This window comes from Sebastes fasciatus, chromosome 13 (genome assembly GCF_043250625.1).
Source record: "Sebastes fasciatus isolate fSebFas1 chromosome 13, fSebFas1.pri, whole genome shotgun sequence".
In the NCBI taxonomy this organism is placed as follows: Eukaryota; Metazoa; Chordata; class Actinopteri; order Perciformes; family Sebastidae; genus Sebastes; species Sebastes fasciatus.
The window spans coordinates 5497264-5513384 of NC_133807.1; the positions used below are offsets into that span (position 1 = coordinate 5497264).

The window sequence follows — 16121 nt, forward strand, 5'->3', positions numbered from 1 at the left end:
GATTAAGCTGTACAGAATATACACATGACTTGAGTGTCTAAACATGCACTTTGACTGTGTATTTACAAGTTATTTTTTCACAAAGGCATTTACTATCGCTGTTAAGACATTGAGCTCTGCGCTGTACATTTTTAATAGTTTCATTACCTCAAGTATCTAGCACTAACTTACAAGCAAGAGACTGGCATGCTACACACTGAGGATATAATGACAAATATTTATTTCATTTACACATACTGTCTTTAAATTAATGTGTATATTTCTTTAAGAACTGTTTTTTTTTTCATCATTCATTTTTGCATCTTCAAATGACCTTATAGTCTGATGTGACCCCGTCTGCTGTCCAGCTGCCGTCTATGAGAGCCGGCTGTCAATCACTCGCAAACTCCGACCTAGCGGTCAAACTAGGCAGCGCTGATCAAATATGAATCAATATTCTGTTACGTTAATGCCTATTTCTCTCCTCAAATGTTTTCAGAATCATCTTGTAGTGCACGGTTTAGCTGTAAAATGAGAAAGTTTGTGACGCAGCCGCCATTGTTAAATCTGGTGAAGGAACGCCAAGTTCCGGTCACAGCCAATAGGAACGCTCTCTCTCTTTCTGAAAGATTTTTTAAAGCCTGAAAACAGAGCCATGAGGAGGTGCAGAAGTCTCGTTATCTCTCAGAACACTTGATTTACAATGTGCTGAAAGGTTAAATATGGAATTGTTGCCCAATGATGCCAAAAATATATACTGCCTACTGCCACTTTAAGTTCGGAACATCCACTCGAATTAATTCAGCTCGGTCAAATAGGAACCGCACCAGGTTACAGGTGTACATAACACGCCACATGCCTGACTATTTAAACAAGGCGTTAAAGATAAAACTGAATAATTCTTCAACTGCATGCTCTATTTCTCTCCTCAGAAGCTATTTTGGAAGATGGTTTAGGTGTATTTTAGTGGCAGCAGCGTGGCTCTTTATTTTTAATAGTTTTTGCCGGTGGCACAGAGAAGTAAAGCTTTGCAGGCTGTGGCTACAATTTTTGTTAATACTGTAAATGAATTGCTGGTTTTATGGCCTTTTCAGGTGAAATGATGGTAATGTCACAGTCACAAGTGGTCATTTTGATTGGTTGCCAAACATCAAGAGGGGATTGTATCTAATTTGAGCTGCAGACATCAGAGAGAGAGACGGTAGAGGAAGAAGAGAGGAGAGTGGCGGACTGCTGATTGGAGTTAGTGGAGCCCACCAGGGTTCAGGTAAGGCCTGAATCCTTTTCATATTGTTTCAACATATGTTGTGGCCTGTTAGTAGCTGGTACAGCTGTAAAGCTTAGTGGTGCAGTAACTATGTCCCCTAGAAATAACTGAGTGTTGTAAAAAGTTTTTGTCTTTTCTTCTTCTTCCCGTCATTTCTTCTTGACATTCTGGATAGATAATAACATTATGAATGGTGAGTAAAGGTGCATTTTTCTTGCAGTCCTACTGAGTAACAAAATGCATCTCTTGTTGTTTCACAACACAGAAAATATGATAAAACATTATCTATAACAAATGTCACACTGTCATTTCCTATACGTGACAAAAATTTTAAAATAAGCAACTCCGGAAACAAAGTAGTGTAAAAGAGGGAGATGTGTGAAACTCTCCAGGAGCGATGCAGTGAGGTTATTGGACTATAATTTATTTTGTCTAGCGGCTGATGGATTCTAGTGGTAAAATGAAACCTTACTGATCTGACATAATGCAATGTTAAACTGTGACGACGTTCATTATATCCATTTCAGGTCTGAAACCAAAGTAAGCACTGGAGCACCCCAGACTGGTTTGGAGGTTTTGACTATTCGGATCAGGTCGGGTCGGTGTATTGACATCCCAGAGGAGTTTGATCTGACCTCCCATCAGGGGCCAGTGATCAGTTGGTCTTCAGTCAGTCCAAGTCCTTCTCGGCGCACAGAATTTGACAGTACATCAGCATGGAGAACACCAGGGCCAAGATCTGACAATAGAAGAGGTCAAATAAAATGATAATTCACAATAAAAAATAGACGGAATTGAAATTGATATCAAGTACAGAACAAGTACAGTTCTACTTACTGTAATTTCAGTGAATATTCATTTTATTAGAGTCATTTTTAAGGATTTTTCTTGTTTTTATTTTACTGTGACAGGGCATCATTCATCAGTGTGCATATATTTGGTTCATTGCAATATTTTTTATTTGCAAAGCAAAAAGAGGGAACTGACAGTATCAAATAAACGACAAATAAATATTGGAGATAAATACCTGCACAACACCAATACACCCTCCAAACACCAGGACTGATGGGATGTTATCTAGCAGCCACTGCCTGGCCTTCTGATAACACGGCTGCACAAGACAAACAAAGACAGAGTGTGAGGGAGATTAGACTGTTGTCAGACTAATAAATAGATATTATCAGTCGCTATAAGCTCCGTAGATGTGGGTCAATAGGGGCCAACTACACCCACTAGTAGGTTTTATCATCCATTCACATGGTAAATCACTGAAAAAAGGTATAAAAGAACACGACAGCGACCTCTAGCGACTGTAGTAATTATGACAGGAGCAGAAGTGGAAGTCAGGTGCTGTAGTATAGATGGTGTGAAAGGGTGGGGGGGGAGTTGTAGTTTTATTGCCTAAACCTAACTGTGTTTGTTGCCTAAACCTAAAGAAGTTGTAGTTATGTTGCCTAAACCTAAAGAAGTTGTAGTTTTATGCCTAAACCTGTTTTTGTTGCCTAAACCTAAAGAAGTTGTCGTTTTGTTGCTTAAACCTAAAGAAGCCTTTTTGTTTGTGTTCAAAACGGGACGTTTCATTCAGTTTTACATGTCAGAACATGTTACTTTTAAGTTTCATTTTCACTTTTACAACCCAGCAGGCGTAGTAGGCCCCTAATGACCCAAATCTATGGTGCTTATAGCGACTGATAACGCCTATTTAATGGCCTGATAACATTCAAATCGGGTGCAGCGAGGAGAGGGGAGGCATGGGGCGAGGAAGCTCAGATGGAAAAGAACAAGTACATCCAGTAGTGCAAAGACAAGTGAGGGGATGATTACAAACGATCTTAGATATCAATAAAGCTTCACTGTGGGATATGTTTTACAGTCCCATCAAGCAGTAACTGGCAAGCACAGACATTTACACGATAATGCTCGCAGAGTTCCATAAAAGACAGATAAAAAGACCGTATAAGAAGCTTTTTATAAGATAATTCTAGTTTAGTATTACGACTTTTGTCACAGTTGTTCTGGCCATCATTCCTATCAGCAATACTGACATACACAAGTTAACTGCTGAGATCAGGAAACACAGCAACAATGAAAACTTCTTTGGAAAAGGAGACGAAGAACAGTAAAATGATTCCCCAAAGTGTCTGTTGTAAACAACCATCACAGTTTTTAGACACACTTTGACCTACCATACTTATTGTTTTCCTGTTCAATTTCTTTCACTTTGACCTTCTAATAAAGTGATATAGATAATCTGGGTAAGTGTTTGACTGTTTGTGTTTCATTGTAGTGATGTTATGGTGTTCCAAGATCTCAGCAATGAGAACAATTCTATTAAAACCAAACAATGGCCAAAACTATGAAAAAAGTCTCAAGTTATAATAAAACTTAAAAAGTGGTAATGGAAAGTAATAAAAAAAACAAAAAAACACTTTGCTACCAGTTGTCTTAAACAGTTCCTGAGATGTTTGTCCTAAATGCTGCGTACAAGATATTGTAATCTGCCTAATTCTCTCAAACTAAATCTAAATTTATTCCAGATGGGTGTATTTGATTCGTTCGCACATGAAGAATGTGAGGAATGTTTCATTCTATTCTACTGTTTTTAACGGCTGTGTGTACATAACATTTTCCGAAGTTTTCCCTTTGTAGCCCCGTTGTAGTACTCTGACTGCCAGCATTTCTGCACATTTGATTGTATTAACTACAAATCACATGGTTTACATTCCTTGCTTTATTTTAATTTTCGGATAGCTGTTAAACTTTAATAATTGTGAATAATGATATCGGCCTTCTTTTGAAGCAAGACCAACTGGTAACTGGAAGATAATCGTCAATGGAGTCGGAGCAACGTAGTAGCCCAAAATACTGCCACAAAAATCTATGGCTTAATTTTCTCTGTCTCCATTGCTTCAATTTATCAAGGCATCCAGACAGACTCGTGCATCTGGAACACATTTAGATTTCGTTGGAGAGAATCAGACAGGATATAAACAACCTGAGTTTACCCCTCGAGACTCTTGGTGCTCCGAAAGCCCTCCCCACCCCCCCTTACAGTATAGCTGAGCAGCAAACCAACCTCACTCCATCCGTCAACACACCGGACCGTCCCAACAGAGCAGCAGGATGAGGGCAGCGTTCCATTCAGCACATCATACCAGTCTGTTTTATTAGTTACTCCACAGCATTTGAACTGGGAGAAGACACAGCAAGATACAAAGATTAGATCAACTTCATAACTCATATACACTACTGACTAGTCAGTGTTGAAAATGGGGCTCAGGAACAAGGGGTACACAATCCCAATACTTTCACGAACACTGAGTGGCCAAACAATCCAGCAGGTAGAGCTGTGATAAAGGAAAACAGATATCTTACAGCAAAATGGCCATCGGAATGAGCTATACAGTCTGTATACGCTGAAATTTGACAAAGAAGTGAATTTCCTGACACATACATTGTGCATATGTAGATATATACTGTATATATGTAGCTCAACAGTAACCTTACAGTAACAAGAGCTGAAAGTATGCAGCCCGCTGCCTGTCCCACTGTATATCCATGCAACAAAAGAAGTCATGCATTGTTGCTAAGAGTGCTCACCATTTTCTGGACATTGTCCCAGGATTTTTTCAGTCCAGGTTCTGTTTCATACACCTTCATACCATCCCTTAATTCACCTTGTGCTTTTGAATCCAGCTAATAAAAAGAGAGAGAAAGAAAGAAAGAAAGAAAGAAACACAGTTATTCATTTTTATGATCCATCCTATCCAATTTCCCAAAGCCCAAGGTGATGTGGATTTAAGACTGCTTATTTTGTTCAACATTTGTCCAACGACAGTGCTACAGTATAAAACCATTAAAAAGCAGTTAAAGGGATAAGTACCTCATACAACCCCACTTCAAAACACCCAAACTATCCCTTGAATCGATGATAAAAAATTATTGATTAATTCTTTTGTTAATCAACACAGTTAATCACTTAAATGTTCCATTCATCATCTGTAACCGCTTATCCTTAAGGGTCACGTTGGGCTGGAGCAATATCCCAGCTAACACTGGGCCAGAGGTGAGGTACACCCTGGACAGGTCGCCAGTCAATCACAGGGCTGACACATAGAGCAGGCTGTTCTCATACACCACCTCATATACCACGTATATATATTTCACAAAATCAATTCATATGTAATCCACGTAATTGTGAACGAGGAAGTATAAAGAGTGGCGAAAGCCGCATAGGGAGGAGGTCGGGGTGAATGGGTGGGTCAAAAAGCACAGGACTTTCACCCAGGTGATAGCGTCCTGTGTGAAACCAGAAGTCAATGTTGATTTATTTGTCATGTAACTTCCATACTTAAGTTCTTGCCTAAACTAAACCAAGTCGATCTTTTCCTAAACCTAATCCTTCTCTACTGTACAAGAGTCAGCAAATTTAGATTTTGACATACCCATGCCCATTTCTTTCCTAATTTTGAGATTAACCTTTGTCTTAATTATTCAAATTTATTAAGATGTTTTTTATTGATTATTTTATTTTCCTTCTAATGGTATTCTCTTCATTGACAGTTAAAAGTTGGAGTGTGTGGGAAGCTTGAGCTGAGTACATTGCTCTGGTAGATGGTGAGCTCACCTCGTCATGGAAGACGTGTATAACCAACATTAGCGTGACCTCTGTCAGGACCAGGAGCAAAAGGATCACAAAGAACTGTAGAACAGAGAAGAGCAGTTTCAGACTGACATCATAGTGTGTACAAGAGCAAACTATGTAGATGATCCCTACGGAGATATTACTGTATAGGAATAATAATTCCCTCACAAAAAAGAAGTTTATTCAAGTATGCTATTAGTATACTTCTTTTAAAACACTTTTTATGTACTTATCAGAGATGAATTTAACAAAATGATACTAAAGTATACTTGGCTTATACCGACAAGTATACAGAAAAGTCTAAGTGAACTTGGCTTATACTGAAAAGTATGGAGAAAAGTCTAAGTGTACTTGGCAAGTACAGAAAAGTCCAAGTATACTTGGCTTATACTGAAAAGTATGGAGAAAAGTCCAAGTGTACTTGGCAAATATACAGAGAAAAATCCAAGTATACTTGGCCTATACCCACAAGTATACAGAAAAGTGTTAGTATAATTGCTTAAGTACTATAAGTTCACTTAAAGAAAACTTACAAGTATACTTGCAGTAAAAAAAACTAAACTAGTAGTTTACAGAGAATATTCTTTAAAGTCTCGTTAAAGTATATAACTAATAAAACAGTATACCTATAAGTTCACTTGTAGTATAGTGCAACTTGGATGTAAACTAGTTGTGTACTCAAAGTTTACTACTCTTACATTTAAAGTATGCTTAAAAGTATACTTTCATGAACTAAAAAGTGGGCCAATTTAGTCCCAAGAAGTACTTGAACTATACTTAAGTTTACATCATAAAATAAACTTGAAGTATACTTCTTTTTTGTAAGGGTTGTTACCTTTTATCATTCCCCATCTCTCTCTCTCCCCTTATTTCATCACACACCCCTAAAAAAAGAGGATAGAATATCTGCAACTTGTCCATCATGTGGACCTCTCACCATGAACAACAGGCAGCGCTGCTCTTTCAGGGCTCCAAGACAACCCAGGAAGCCGGTCACCATGGTGATGCCACCGGCGACTAGCAGCAGGTTAGCGGCCGAGAGCGATGGAAAGGACAGGGGAAGAGAGGAAAACTCTGCCTGCGTGAAGGACAACCAGACTCCGATGCCAAACAAGCCACATCCTCCTAGCTTTTCAGGAAATGTCAAAAGTCAAGCCAGTGTCAAAAGCATTAATCACAATGCATCGAGTAGAGAGGTGGAAATCCCAAATTGTGAGTGACAAAAGGGATTGACTTGGCATGTCTGGTGGAACTCAGTGTAAAATCATTTTTTAGAAGCATGCAGTAAGCATATTCAAATGTAAATAAATGTAAATGAATAAAAAAAATATGACAGCATTTTGTGCTGAGCAAATACGAACCCAGAAGATGAGGTTAAAGACAAACATCAAATATTTGACACAGCACAAACACCTCCGAGACACTGACATCCTGCAACAGAAAGAGCGAAACAGAAGAGCAGAGATTAAACAATGCTTCGACCAGCTGCATGTGTTTTTGTGCTTTCATGTGGGTTACTGTGGTTAAATAAATAACTGAGGAATGAATGTATACGGTCTCTTTTATGGCTGTGTTGTGGTGTGTTTTTGGGGTTTCCTTGGTGAGTGGCCTGGTGTGTGTGTGAGGGGGGGAACGAGTGACAGTCACAAGGAGATGGAAAATGTGTATTGTAAAGTAGAATGATAAAACATTTTTCAAGTCAATCCAATTTCAATTTTCATTTTGCCGTAACACAACGTTCTCAAACTGACTGCTTCAGCTTCCTGTTCTTTTTGCACGGGATGAAGGCTGTTGATTTTATGTCCCATTCTTCTATTGGAATCGTGTTAGGAAGTGGATAGGAGGAATAATTATAGCGACTAACTCTTTCAGTGTGTGTGTTCTTGGGACTATTGTTTCTAAAGGATTAAAAAAAAAAGTCATATATGCAGAGCTGTTTTCTGATGCTTTCAATGGCTGCTTTGTAGTTTTGAAACCCTACAGTCATGTTTTTAAAAAAACACTTTGTGGTTGTGCCTGTGTATTCCTGTGTTTGTCTGTGTGTGTGTGAGCACCCTTGTGAAAAGTGTGGTTAGGTAAAATTAAGTAAAGTTCAAGTATACTTGTAGTTTCCCAAGTATACTTTATGTAGTAAGTATACTAATATCAGTGTACTTCAATTCTTCTTGGGACTAAATTGGCCCACTTTTTAGTTTATAAAAAGTATTAAATGTAAGAATAGTAAACTTTGAGTACACAACTAGTTTACGTGTAACATGTATTTTGCACAACTATTATTATGAAGTGAACTATTCTACAAGTGAACTTATAGGTATGCTGTTCGTTTACTAGTTATATACTTGCTGCCCACTTTTTAGTTTATAAAAAAGTACACTTTAAAGTATGCTGTCTGTAAACTACTATTTTATTAGTTTTTACTTCAAGTATACTTTGTAAGTTTTCCTTAACTTGTAGTACTCAGCCAAGCATACTCTCTTATTTTAAGTTTAATACCACACTTGAATAAACTTCTTTTCGGTGAGGTCATGTTCACAGTGGAAGTGTGATTTGTTTCTGACTAAGTGGTCCTAACACTGACTACTGACCCCACACAGGAAGTCAAACTGCTGACAGGAAGGAAGCTCCCTCCTCTCCTCAGTAGACCTAATTATACTGCTGGAGGCATTTCCCATGACCACCGCAAACCTGTGAGTCAAAGCACGGTAACAAGTATATAGGTACTGTGGTCAAGCATGATTCAGAATTACTGTATGGATGTTGTTTTGATTGTATAAAAGTTGGGAAAGCTTTGTGTTTTTTTTTGCCCTTTTCATGTCAGTGCATGTTTCTACTCTTATGTGACTAGTCAGAGGATATGATAGCGTAACACCAATAACCCTCACACATTACAGTACTTCATCAGCCGTTGCTATGGTAAATGTTTGGGTAGTTTTAGGCACAAAAAAGTCTAGAGGTCCTCATCAGGTAAACGGGCTGTTTGAAGGATTTGTGAGGACAACTTCCTGTTTCCAGATCAGACCTGACAGAAACTGTTTGCATTGGAAGAAACATACCTAGTGTGTGTGTGGGTGTGTGTGTGTGTGTGTGTGTGTGTGTGTGTGTGTGTGTGTGTGTGTGTGTGTGTGTGTGTGTGTGTCTAATGAGATCTACAGATGTCTTGCACAGTGAAAAGATTTTAACACATGTAAACTAAATAACACCAACATATACAGTGATTATTATATGAAATTATGTATTAATTTAAACATGTTGAGTTTTGAACATTAATTAAAGTGGAGTTTCTGGTGTCCAGATTTAGTTTCTGAGAGAATCAAATACAGAGGTTACTTTACCTGAAGATGAGTTTCAATTCTTTGTCACGCTCCTGTTGGTATAGCTCCCGGCTCCTTCGCCCTCCTGGTTTGGATCTTTACTTAGTTGTCCGTTTTTAGATCTTTTTTGCGTGTGTCCCTGAAGCAGCCAGGCTTTTCAACCAACCAGCTTCCCTTTCTTCTCTTCCTCTGTATTGTTCTTCACCAGTAGATTGTGTCCACTCGCTTTACCCAATGAACAAGTCCTCTTCCACGATTCTGAACTTTATATTGAATTTATGTAATTTTCCATGCATCTGGAAGGTTTTACCCTTCTTTTTGTTTCCTTTTCTTAACAGAACTCTCTCTCCCTCTCTCTCCCTCTCTCTCTCTCTCTCTCTCTCTCCCCTCAATTGTTTCCAGATGTGTGTGTTGTTGCCCGTCCCACTCTCTGTTCCACCCCTTCCCATTTTTCCTGCTACTTGTCCCTCCTCCAGCCCCACAGCCTTTTCTAAACCTCTGCAGCCTCTCTCTCACTTATCCCACTTTTCTTTTCTTCCTCTTTGTTCCAGAAATGTTGGGTCATTCTCCGGTTTCTTCTGTCTCAGTGATGTTGTCTTACATTGCTGTACTGTACATGCACATCTACTCACATGGCTGCGCCTTCACAGGCATGCACATGCCTTTCCTGACCACATGGTGGATTCACATTACAGCTGATATAGTCCATGAGCCAGGGGGGTTGGTTGTTCCCATTTGGAGGAACCATGTCTCATAATGATTTTTCTTAAAAGGTCTATGCCCCTAGTGTTGGAAAATGCATGATAACATTGCAGCAATGGTAGCTTTCTATGTGCTATCACTCCTTTTTTCATCCCTCCATTATTATAATTTGTCCATGTTTTTGTTTTTGTTGCCATTCTACATAAAGATTACAATATAAAAGAGGGTAACCAACACAGAATATCATGAAGTCATATATCATTGTAAAGCTTAGACTATAATCTATCCATCGGTCGCTTTGTCATGCCATTGAGGTCAAGATAATTTGACCTTTGACCTCTAATATTGCAAATGGGGCAAATATTGAATGCCACTGCAAATTCCCTTATAACTACCTTCATATTGATCTGATATGCCCATGGATAGTTCCAACATAAAGAGCACAAAAAGTGCTTTAAAATGATATATGATATGACTAACAATAATAAAAACATTTCTTATCAGAATAAACTTAACTTTGTGCAGATCTTTGCACTGGATTCTGTTGTAGGGGCAATTATAAATGGCTTTCCTACTCTTACCCCATGGTCAATATAAACATGTCACACATGATGAGCCCCCTATTCAGTGTTTGTCCAACACTAGGGACATAGACCTTTAAAAAAAAAAATCACTATGAGACATGGTCCCTCCAAACTGGCATGACGGACATATTTTTGGGGGTCAGGCTCATGGACTATGACCATTTCCAAAGCATACTGTTGTAGCTTTTCATCTGCTTTTATTGCATTACTGATTTGCTTTGAGACAGGCTCAGTGTCTTTAGTTTGAGTGTATTACACCGGTGGGTTAGGAGCAATAGTCAACTCATGTGTCACATCATTTCATACTCTCTATTAATACTTGGAACAACAGTAACTTAAGACAAGAGGGACTTTATTGTTATCCATCTGTATACAGAGCAGCACAGAAGAACAACATTGTGCTTTTAGTTTAGTTGTTTACATCTGCTTTTATGTATCTACATTCTAATGTGTGTGCCTTTTATACAAAACATTTGCATTACTATTCTGTGTAAACCTTAACTCTTCATTTTAGCTTGAATGTGCTCCCTTGGCGTATTCAAAAAGCTGTAACAGTACCAATGTTTTGATATTTTTAATAAAACACTCATCAATAGTCCCAATATTTTCTCTCACCAAAACAAAATCTCATACAAAATAACAGTTGTGCAAACTGAAGCGTCGTTTATTTATGGAACAGCATCCGAGGCATTCCTGACTACTCCCTGCTGGATATGTCACTTTCTCCTTGCGGGGCGAAGGAGTACTCCGCTTTGTGGTGCATGATCAGCTTGTTGTTGACAAAGTAAAAACTATCCGAGCGCGTCTCAAATGGGTTGTAAATCATTTCCTCAACTGAGCGGAGCAAAAGAGAAACAGGTTCAGCTCAGAGTTAGACATTGTAGAAAAATACCAAAGTTACCCTTCATGGTTGTGCCATGTTTAATTCTTGAGAAACAGGTTGTACCAACTCAATACTTACATTATTATATTGTCATATCATTTTAAGATTCTGGGGCAGGGGATGTAACCATGTTTTTTTTCTATTAATACCCCAATAATATTTACAGTATACAGTTCCTATTATGGACAGAGCCTTGCTTGACATGTAAACAACATTTTCATATTTACCTGCATTATTGTGGAAATGCTCTATGTACATGCGTGCGTGCATTTGTGTGTATGTGTGTTGTGTAGTAGTCATTTAATCCTACCTGTCTCTGGGTCCAGGTCAGGTAAGCAGTAGATGTGTTCACAGGTGTTTCTGCTGTGTGGGATGCAGAAGCCAATCTCAAAGTCAAAGGTTTTGAGCAGGAGGTTTCTGAAAAAATGCCTCTCGATCAGACGGAAGCGGTTCAGTGCCTTGCTGCCCACCGTGAACTCCAACCTGAAAGACAGGCGGCTGAATGTCACACACAAGTGTTTTCTGATCTGATGTCCCTATCAGGTCATTTCAGAGAGAGGACGCTCCTATTGGCTGTTCTACAAATGCAGATGCGTGTGCTGTGTCTGATGTTGTTACCTGATGTTCTTGTTATGGAAACCTTAATTTTGATCTGAGAAGAATTTAAATAAAGGCTAAGTACCTCTGTAAATGTAACTGCTTGTTTGGCTCAGCAGATGTAGATATGATTCGGGTCAAATATATCCATAAAGGTCCTGACACGCTAACTCAACGGTCAGCCGTCGGACAGTTTGGTGCCGTCGGTGAGCGTCAGTTTTTTCAGTGTGTCCCGCACCGTCGGTTCTAGTCCGCCCGTGTCAGAGTTTTTTCAGCCGATTTAGCATGTTGAATCGGCGGCGGTGAGAGAAATCACTCTGATTGGCTGTTCAGCTTAAACTAATCAGTGCACGAGAAGAGAAACGGAAGTGAGGAAAGCAAGCCAATGAGTAAAGTCAAGAGGAGACACACATAAGGCTTTTCTCATTTTTCATTTTCATCTCATCTGATCACTCCAACACACGGGTATTTTCACAACGACATGAACATCTGGAATGAAGCTATAAGTGGTGAGCGAGAGTGGTGTGAAAATGGTCGGCAGACGCCGCTTTGTTTCATGTACGACTACCTGCGACCTGCTGGTAGGGAGAGATATTTCAGATCTCACGCAGGCGCAGAACGTACGTGGTACTCTCGGTGCACGGTGTGCAGAAGTCTAGTTTTCTCTCAGAACACTTGAATTACAAAATGCTGAAAGGTTATCATGGAATTTTTTGCCCGATGATGTCAAACAAAATGTTGCCTACTGAAGCTTTAATCCAACAGAATCAAATATCTCTGACTTACGTAGCTCCTATCTCTCTGAGGGTCAGGAAGACAGGAGAGAAGTGATACCGGATGAATCTGCTTGTGTCAAGGTCAATGACGTCTTGAATTTCTGGAGGAAAATAAAATAAAATAAAAATACAAAATTGAGACTGTGAGTCAGAACATGATACAGGTGTGTTCCCTAATTCATGGCAATATATGTGTTTGTGCATAATTTTATGTGTGTGTGTTTGTGTGCATGCATAAACGTTGACTTTATGAGTATGTATGTATGTTTATCTATGTATGTCTTTTCCTCTGTGTGTGCGTGTGTGTGTGTGTGTGTGTGTGTGTGTGTGTGTGTGTGTGTGTGTGTGTGTGTGTGCGTGTTTGTGATTTCTAAGTTGATGACCCTCTGACCTTTGCTCTAACTCGAGATTCAGTCAAAATTTTCTCTTAGCCAATCTGGTCCATGGTAAGGTATCTTGGATACTAACAACTTGATTTTCATAAATTATTTATTGGATATTCATTGTCCCTAGAGGCTGAATCACAGGGTTTTTGGTGAACCTCTGACATTTTGTCTCGCCACCAGCAACCTAAAAAAAACAATACTCACATACCAGTATGTATACTGCAAGAATCCAAAATAGATCTGTATAAAAATGCATTTTTAAAGTTCAGCCAAAGCTAATATGAAGTTTGAGCAAACAGAGTTAATCTAACAATATCAAAACTTTCAGCAGCCTATATGTTGTTCATAACTTCCAATACGTTTTGGTGGGTAAGGACAAATGCAGCCTCTGGAGATTACTATCAAGGCTATCAACTTTGAGTTCCATTCTCCTGAGAACATTCAGCATTTCTACAAATGTAAGAACCGAGAGATGGAAAAAAAAAAAAGTACCTGTTGGAACATGTTTTTTGATGTCAAGGATGACTGCTCCACTGGCCAGGTCCCTGATCTTGAAGCGAGAGAAGTTTATGTTGTAGATGTTGTCCTCTGGTGAACACAGGTACTCTGTCACACATTCACAGCAGTGTTTTATGCTTTACATTCAATTAGAGGGAGAATCAAAAATATATAATAATAATATTTACAGTAATGAGGGGTAACTCAAAACAAGTCTGACATTGTTTTCAATTTCATTAACATTACATATCCAAGATATGGTTCACACACATACTGGCTTGGTTCAGTATGGAGTAATGGAAGATCTATGTAAGTTAGAATGATGTCTTTTGTCTTTTTGGTTAAAGGTCCCATATTGTAAAAAGTGAGATTTTCATGTCTTTTATATTATAAAGCAAATTTAAGAGCTATATAAATACTGTTAAAGTATCGAAACGTTCAATTCATGGAGTAATACCCACAGTCCGTATTCAGAAACTGTTTGTTTGAAACAAGCCGTTAGGATTTCTGTTCATTTGTGATGTCACAAATATACAATATTTAGACCATTTCGAAGTTTTAAATGTAAACATTCTAAATGTGTCCCAGTTAATTTCCTGTTGCAGTGAATGTGAATGACATCAGCTGACAGGATATAAACATGGACCCAAGCTGTTTTCTAGCAACGCAATTCCGTTGAAATGCACTAAAACAGAGCGTTTCAGACAGAGGGTGAATACAGGTATATTCAGGCAGACAGTATGAGAAAATAATGTGTTTTTTTGAACATTAAAGTATGTAAACATGTTCTAGTAGAAACCCAAAATACAAATATGAACCTGAAAATGAGCACGATATGTCCCCTTTAAGGTTAGCAAACATACAGGAGCTGGACACAAAAACTGGACTATCTGTACAATCGTAGTTTGTAAAGGGTCCTTTTCTTTTACATTTTCTTTTTCTTTTCCCTGTCTGTAAGTTTTGACTGTGTTCAAACATCCTATGTTTTTTAGAACAGAGTCATTTTAAGATGTTTTAAGGTCTTGGTTTATCTTGTTGTTGTATTGGATTACATTTTGTGTTATGTTTTCATGCCAGAGGGATTTGCCCTGCGACATATCCAGGGTCTCAACCTGCTTTATGCCTATAGAGCTGAGTTTGGCTACAGCTACCCTGTAACCCTGAGTATAAACGGCACTAGGATACTGCCACGGCGTGGTGCGGTGTGTATGTGTATTGAGAGAAGAAGAAGATATAAAAGTTGTGAGCATCCTAATTGTTGTTGCTGTGAATTGAATACACAGGAATAACACACGATCTTGAACGGCTTGTAAAAAGCTGACTCACCCCTAGTGTAACTGTTCAGCAACAAGACATGCTCTGGGGTCACTGGTTCACCGGTTCTCCATACAGTGAGCACCTCCTCTTCCTCTGTTCCCCCTGAAATAAACCCGATCCAATCGACTCCAATGTCTCCATCGACCACCATCCCTTCATCTGCCCACTCATCTCCCTCTTCCTGCTCCTCTTCGCTTCCCCCATTCTGTGTTTGGCACTCCTCCTCGCCGTTTTCAGTTGTGCCTTCTTCCTGGCTCTCCATTTGGTATGCCAACTCCTCTGTTTCTTCCAGGCGAATGTTCTGATTAAATCAGGCTCAATTTGTTAAAAAAGCATCTGTTTGCAAAGTGCAGCAAATAGCAGCTGCAAACGACGCCATCCACAAATCAGCTCATCAGTTTAGACACCACCAGCCTGAGCTGGTGGTGTCTAAACTGATTATGTCAGTCTGGATTTGGCAATCTGAGTCACTCCCGAATTATAATCTGGACGCAGGCTATGACATCACCTAATATGGATAGAACTGTGAGCACATATTCTGGATAACATATGCAAAGAAAAAGAAAAAAAACATTTATTGTCAATGTCAACGTCTCTAGACTGACTTATTCTGACATGACTTTGCAACACATTGGATAGATTGGCTTGAAGCATTTTTTTTTTATTTGGAAAAATGAACATTGTGCAAGAAATAATTGCTCTTTTGGGGTTGAATGCCTGTTATTGATTGTTGCATTTGTATGTGTATTAATGATGTGGTGTGTTTTGTAGACATTGTCGCTGCCTCTCAGCTTGAACTGATTGAACGCCTGCCATGAGAAGGAGAACTTAGTCGGCTAGATTGGTTATTTCAACATGGAATTGCTGTGTAGCCCATGCCAAAATTATTGATTTGGATGATTGAATGGTTAAACATCACTAGTTTGTAAAGTAGAAAAAAAAGATAATAGTGCAATGTCTTTGTTGGTAACATTTTATAATTTATAAATGGTAATTTGATCGTTAATTAAACTTAGTTAATAATTATTTTACTGTTTACAAACAATGACATGATAATTAATAATGTTTACTTATTATAAGTTATTATAAGTGTTATTTTGTTATTAGTTTGTGGAATATTAAATAATTTTTTTATAAATTATATACTGTATTATAGCTGATTTGAGACAGTTACAG

The 16121-nt window shown here is 38.6% G+C and overlaps 2 protein-coding genes across 2 annotated transcripts; both read right to left on the minus strand.

The window, feature by feature from the left end:
• Positions 1–623: 623 nt before the first annotated feature.
• On the minus strand, positions 624–9567 carry tspan4b (tetraspanin 4b). The gene is made up of 8 exons (XM_074655078.1): positions 9224–9567; positions 7253–7322; positions 6829–7020; positions 5874–5948; positions 4847–4942; positions 4323–4436; positions 2274–2357; positions 624–1985 (listed from the first exon to the last, which is right to left on the minus strand). The coding sequence occupies exons 2-8, from the start codon at positions 7319–7321 to the stop codon at positions 1917–1919; spliced, it is 699 nt and encodes a 232-aa protein (XP_074511179.1). The 5' UTR covers position 7322; positions 9224–9567; the 3' UTR covers positions 624–1916.
• A 1189-nt stretch (positions 9568–10756) lies between these two features.
• Positions 10757–15373, minus strand: mmp25a (matrix metallopeptidase 25a). The gene is made up of 5 exons (XM_074655079.1): positions 14955–15373; positions 13623–13736; positions 12755–12845; positions 11682–11854; positions 10757–11322 (listed from the first exon to the last, which is right to left on the minus strand). Exons 1-5 carry the CDS (start codon positions 15205–15207, stop codon positions 11186–11188), a joined length of 768 nt encoding a protein of 255 aa, XP_074511180.1. The 5' UTR covers positions 15208–15373; the 3' UTR covers positions 10757–11185.
• Positions 15374–16121: the final 748 nt, after the last annotated feature.

What these genes read in the sequence shown, in the direction of transcription:
- tspan4b (XM_074655078.1), bottom strand. Translation starts at nt 7,321, where the DNA reads ATGTCAGTGTCTCGGAGGTGTTTGTGCTGTGTCAAATATTTGATGTTT. An exon ending in GTGTTGACGGATGGAGTGAG is followed by an intron (nt 2,358 to 4,322) that starts GTTGGTTTGCTG and finishes TGTCTTGTGCAG; the next exon opens with CCGTGTTATCAGAAGGCCAG. An exon ending in GGTGTATTGGTGTTGTGCAG is followed by an intron (nt 1,986 to 2,273) that starts GTATTTATCTCC and finishes TTCTATTGTCAG; the next exon opens with ATCTTGGCCCTGGTGTTCTC.
- mmp25a (XM_074655079.1), bottom strand. Translation starts at nt 15,207, where the DNA reads ATGGAGAGCCAGGAAGAAGGCACAACTGAAAACGGCGAGGAGGAGTGC. An exon ending in CAAAAAACATGTTCCAACAG is followed by an intron (nt 12,846 to 13,622) that starts GTACTTTTTTTT and finishes ATTTTCCTCCAG; the next exon opens with AAATTCAAGACGTCATTGAC. An exon ending in CTCAGAGAGATAGGAGCTAC is followed by an intron (nt 11,855 to 12,754) that starts GTAAGTCAGAGA and finishes CCTGTCTTTCAG; the next exon opens with GTTGGAGTTCACGGTGGGCA.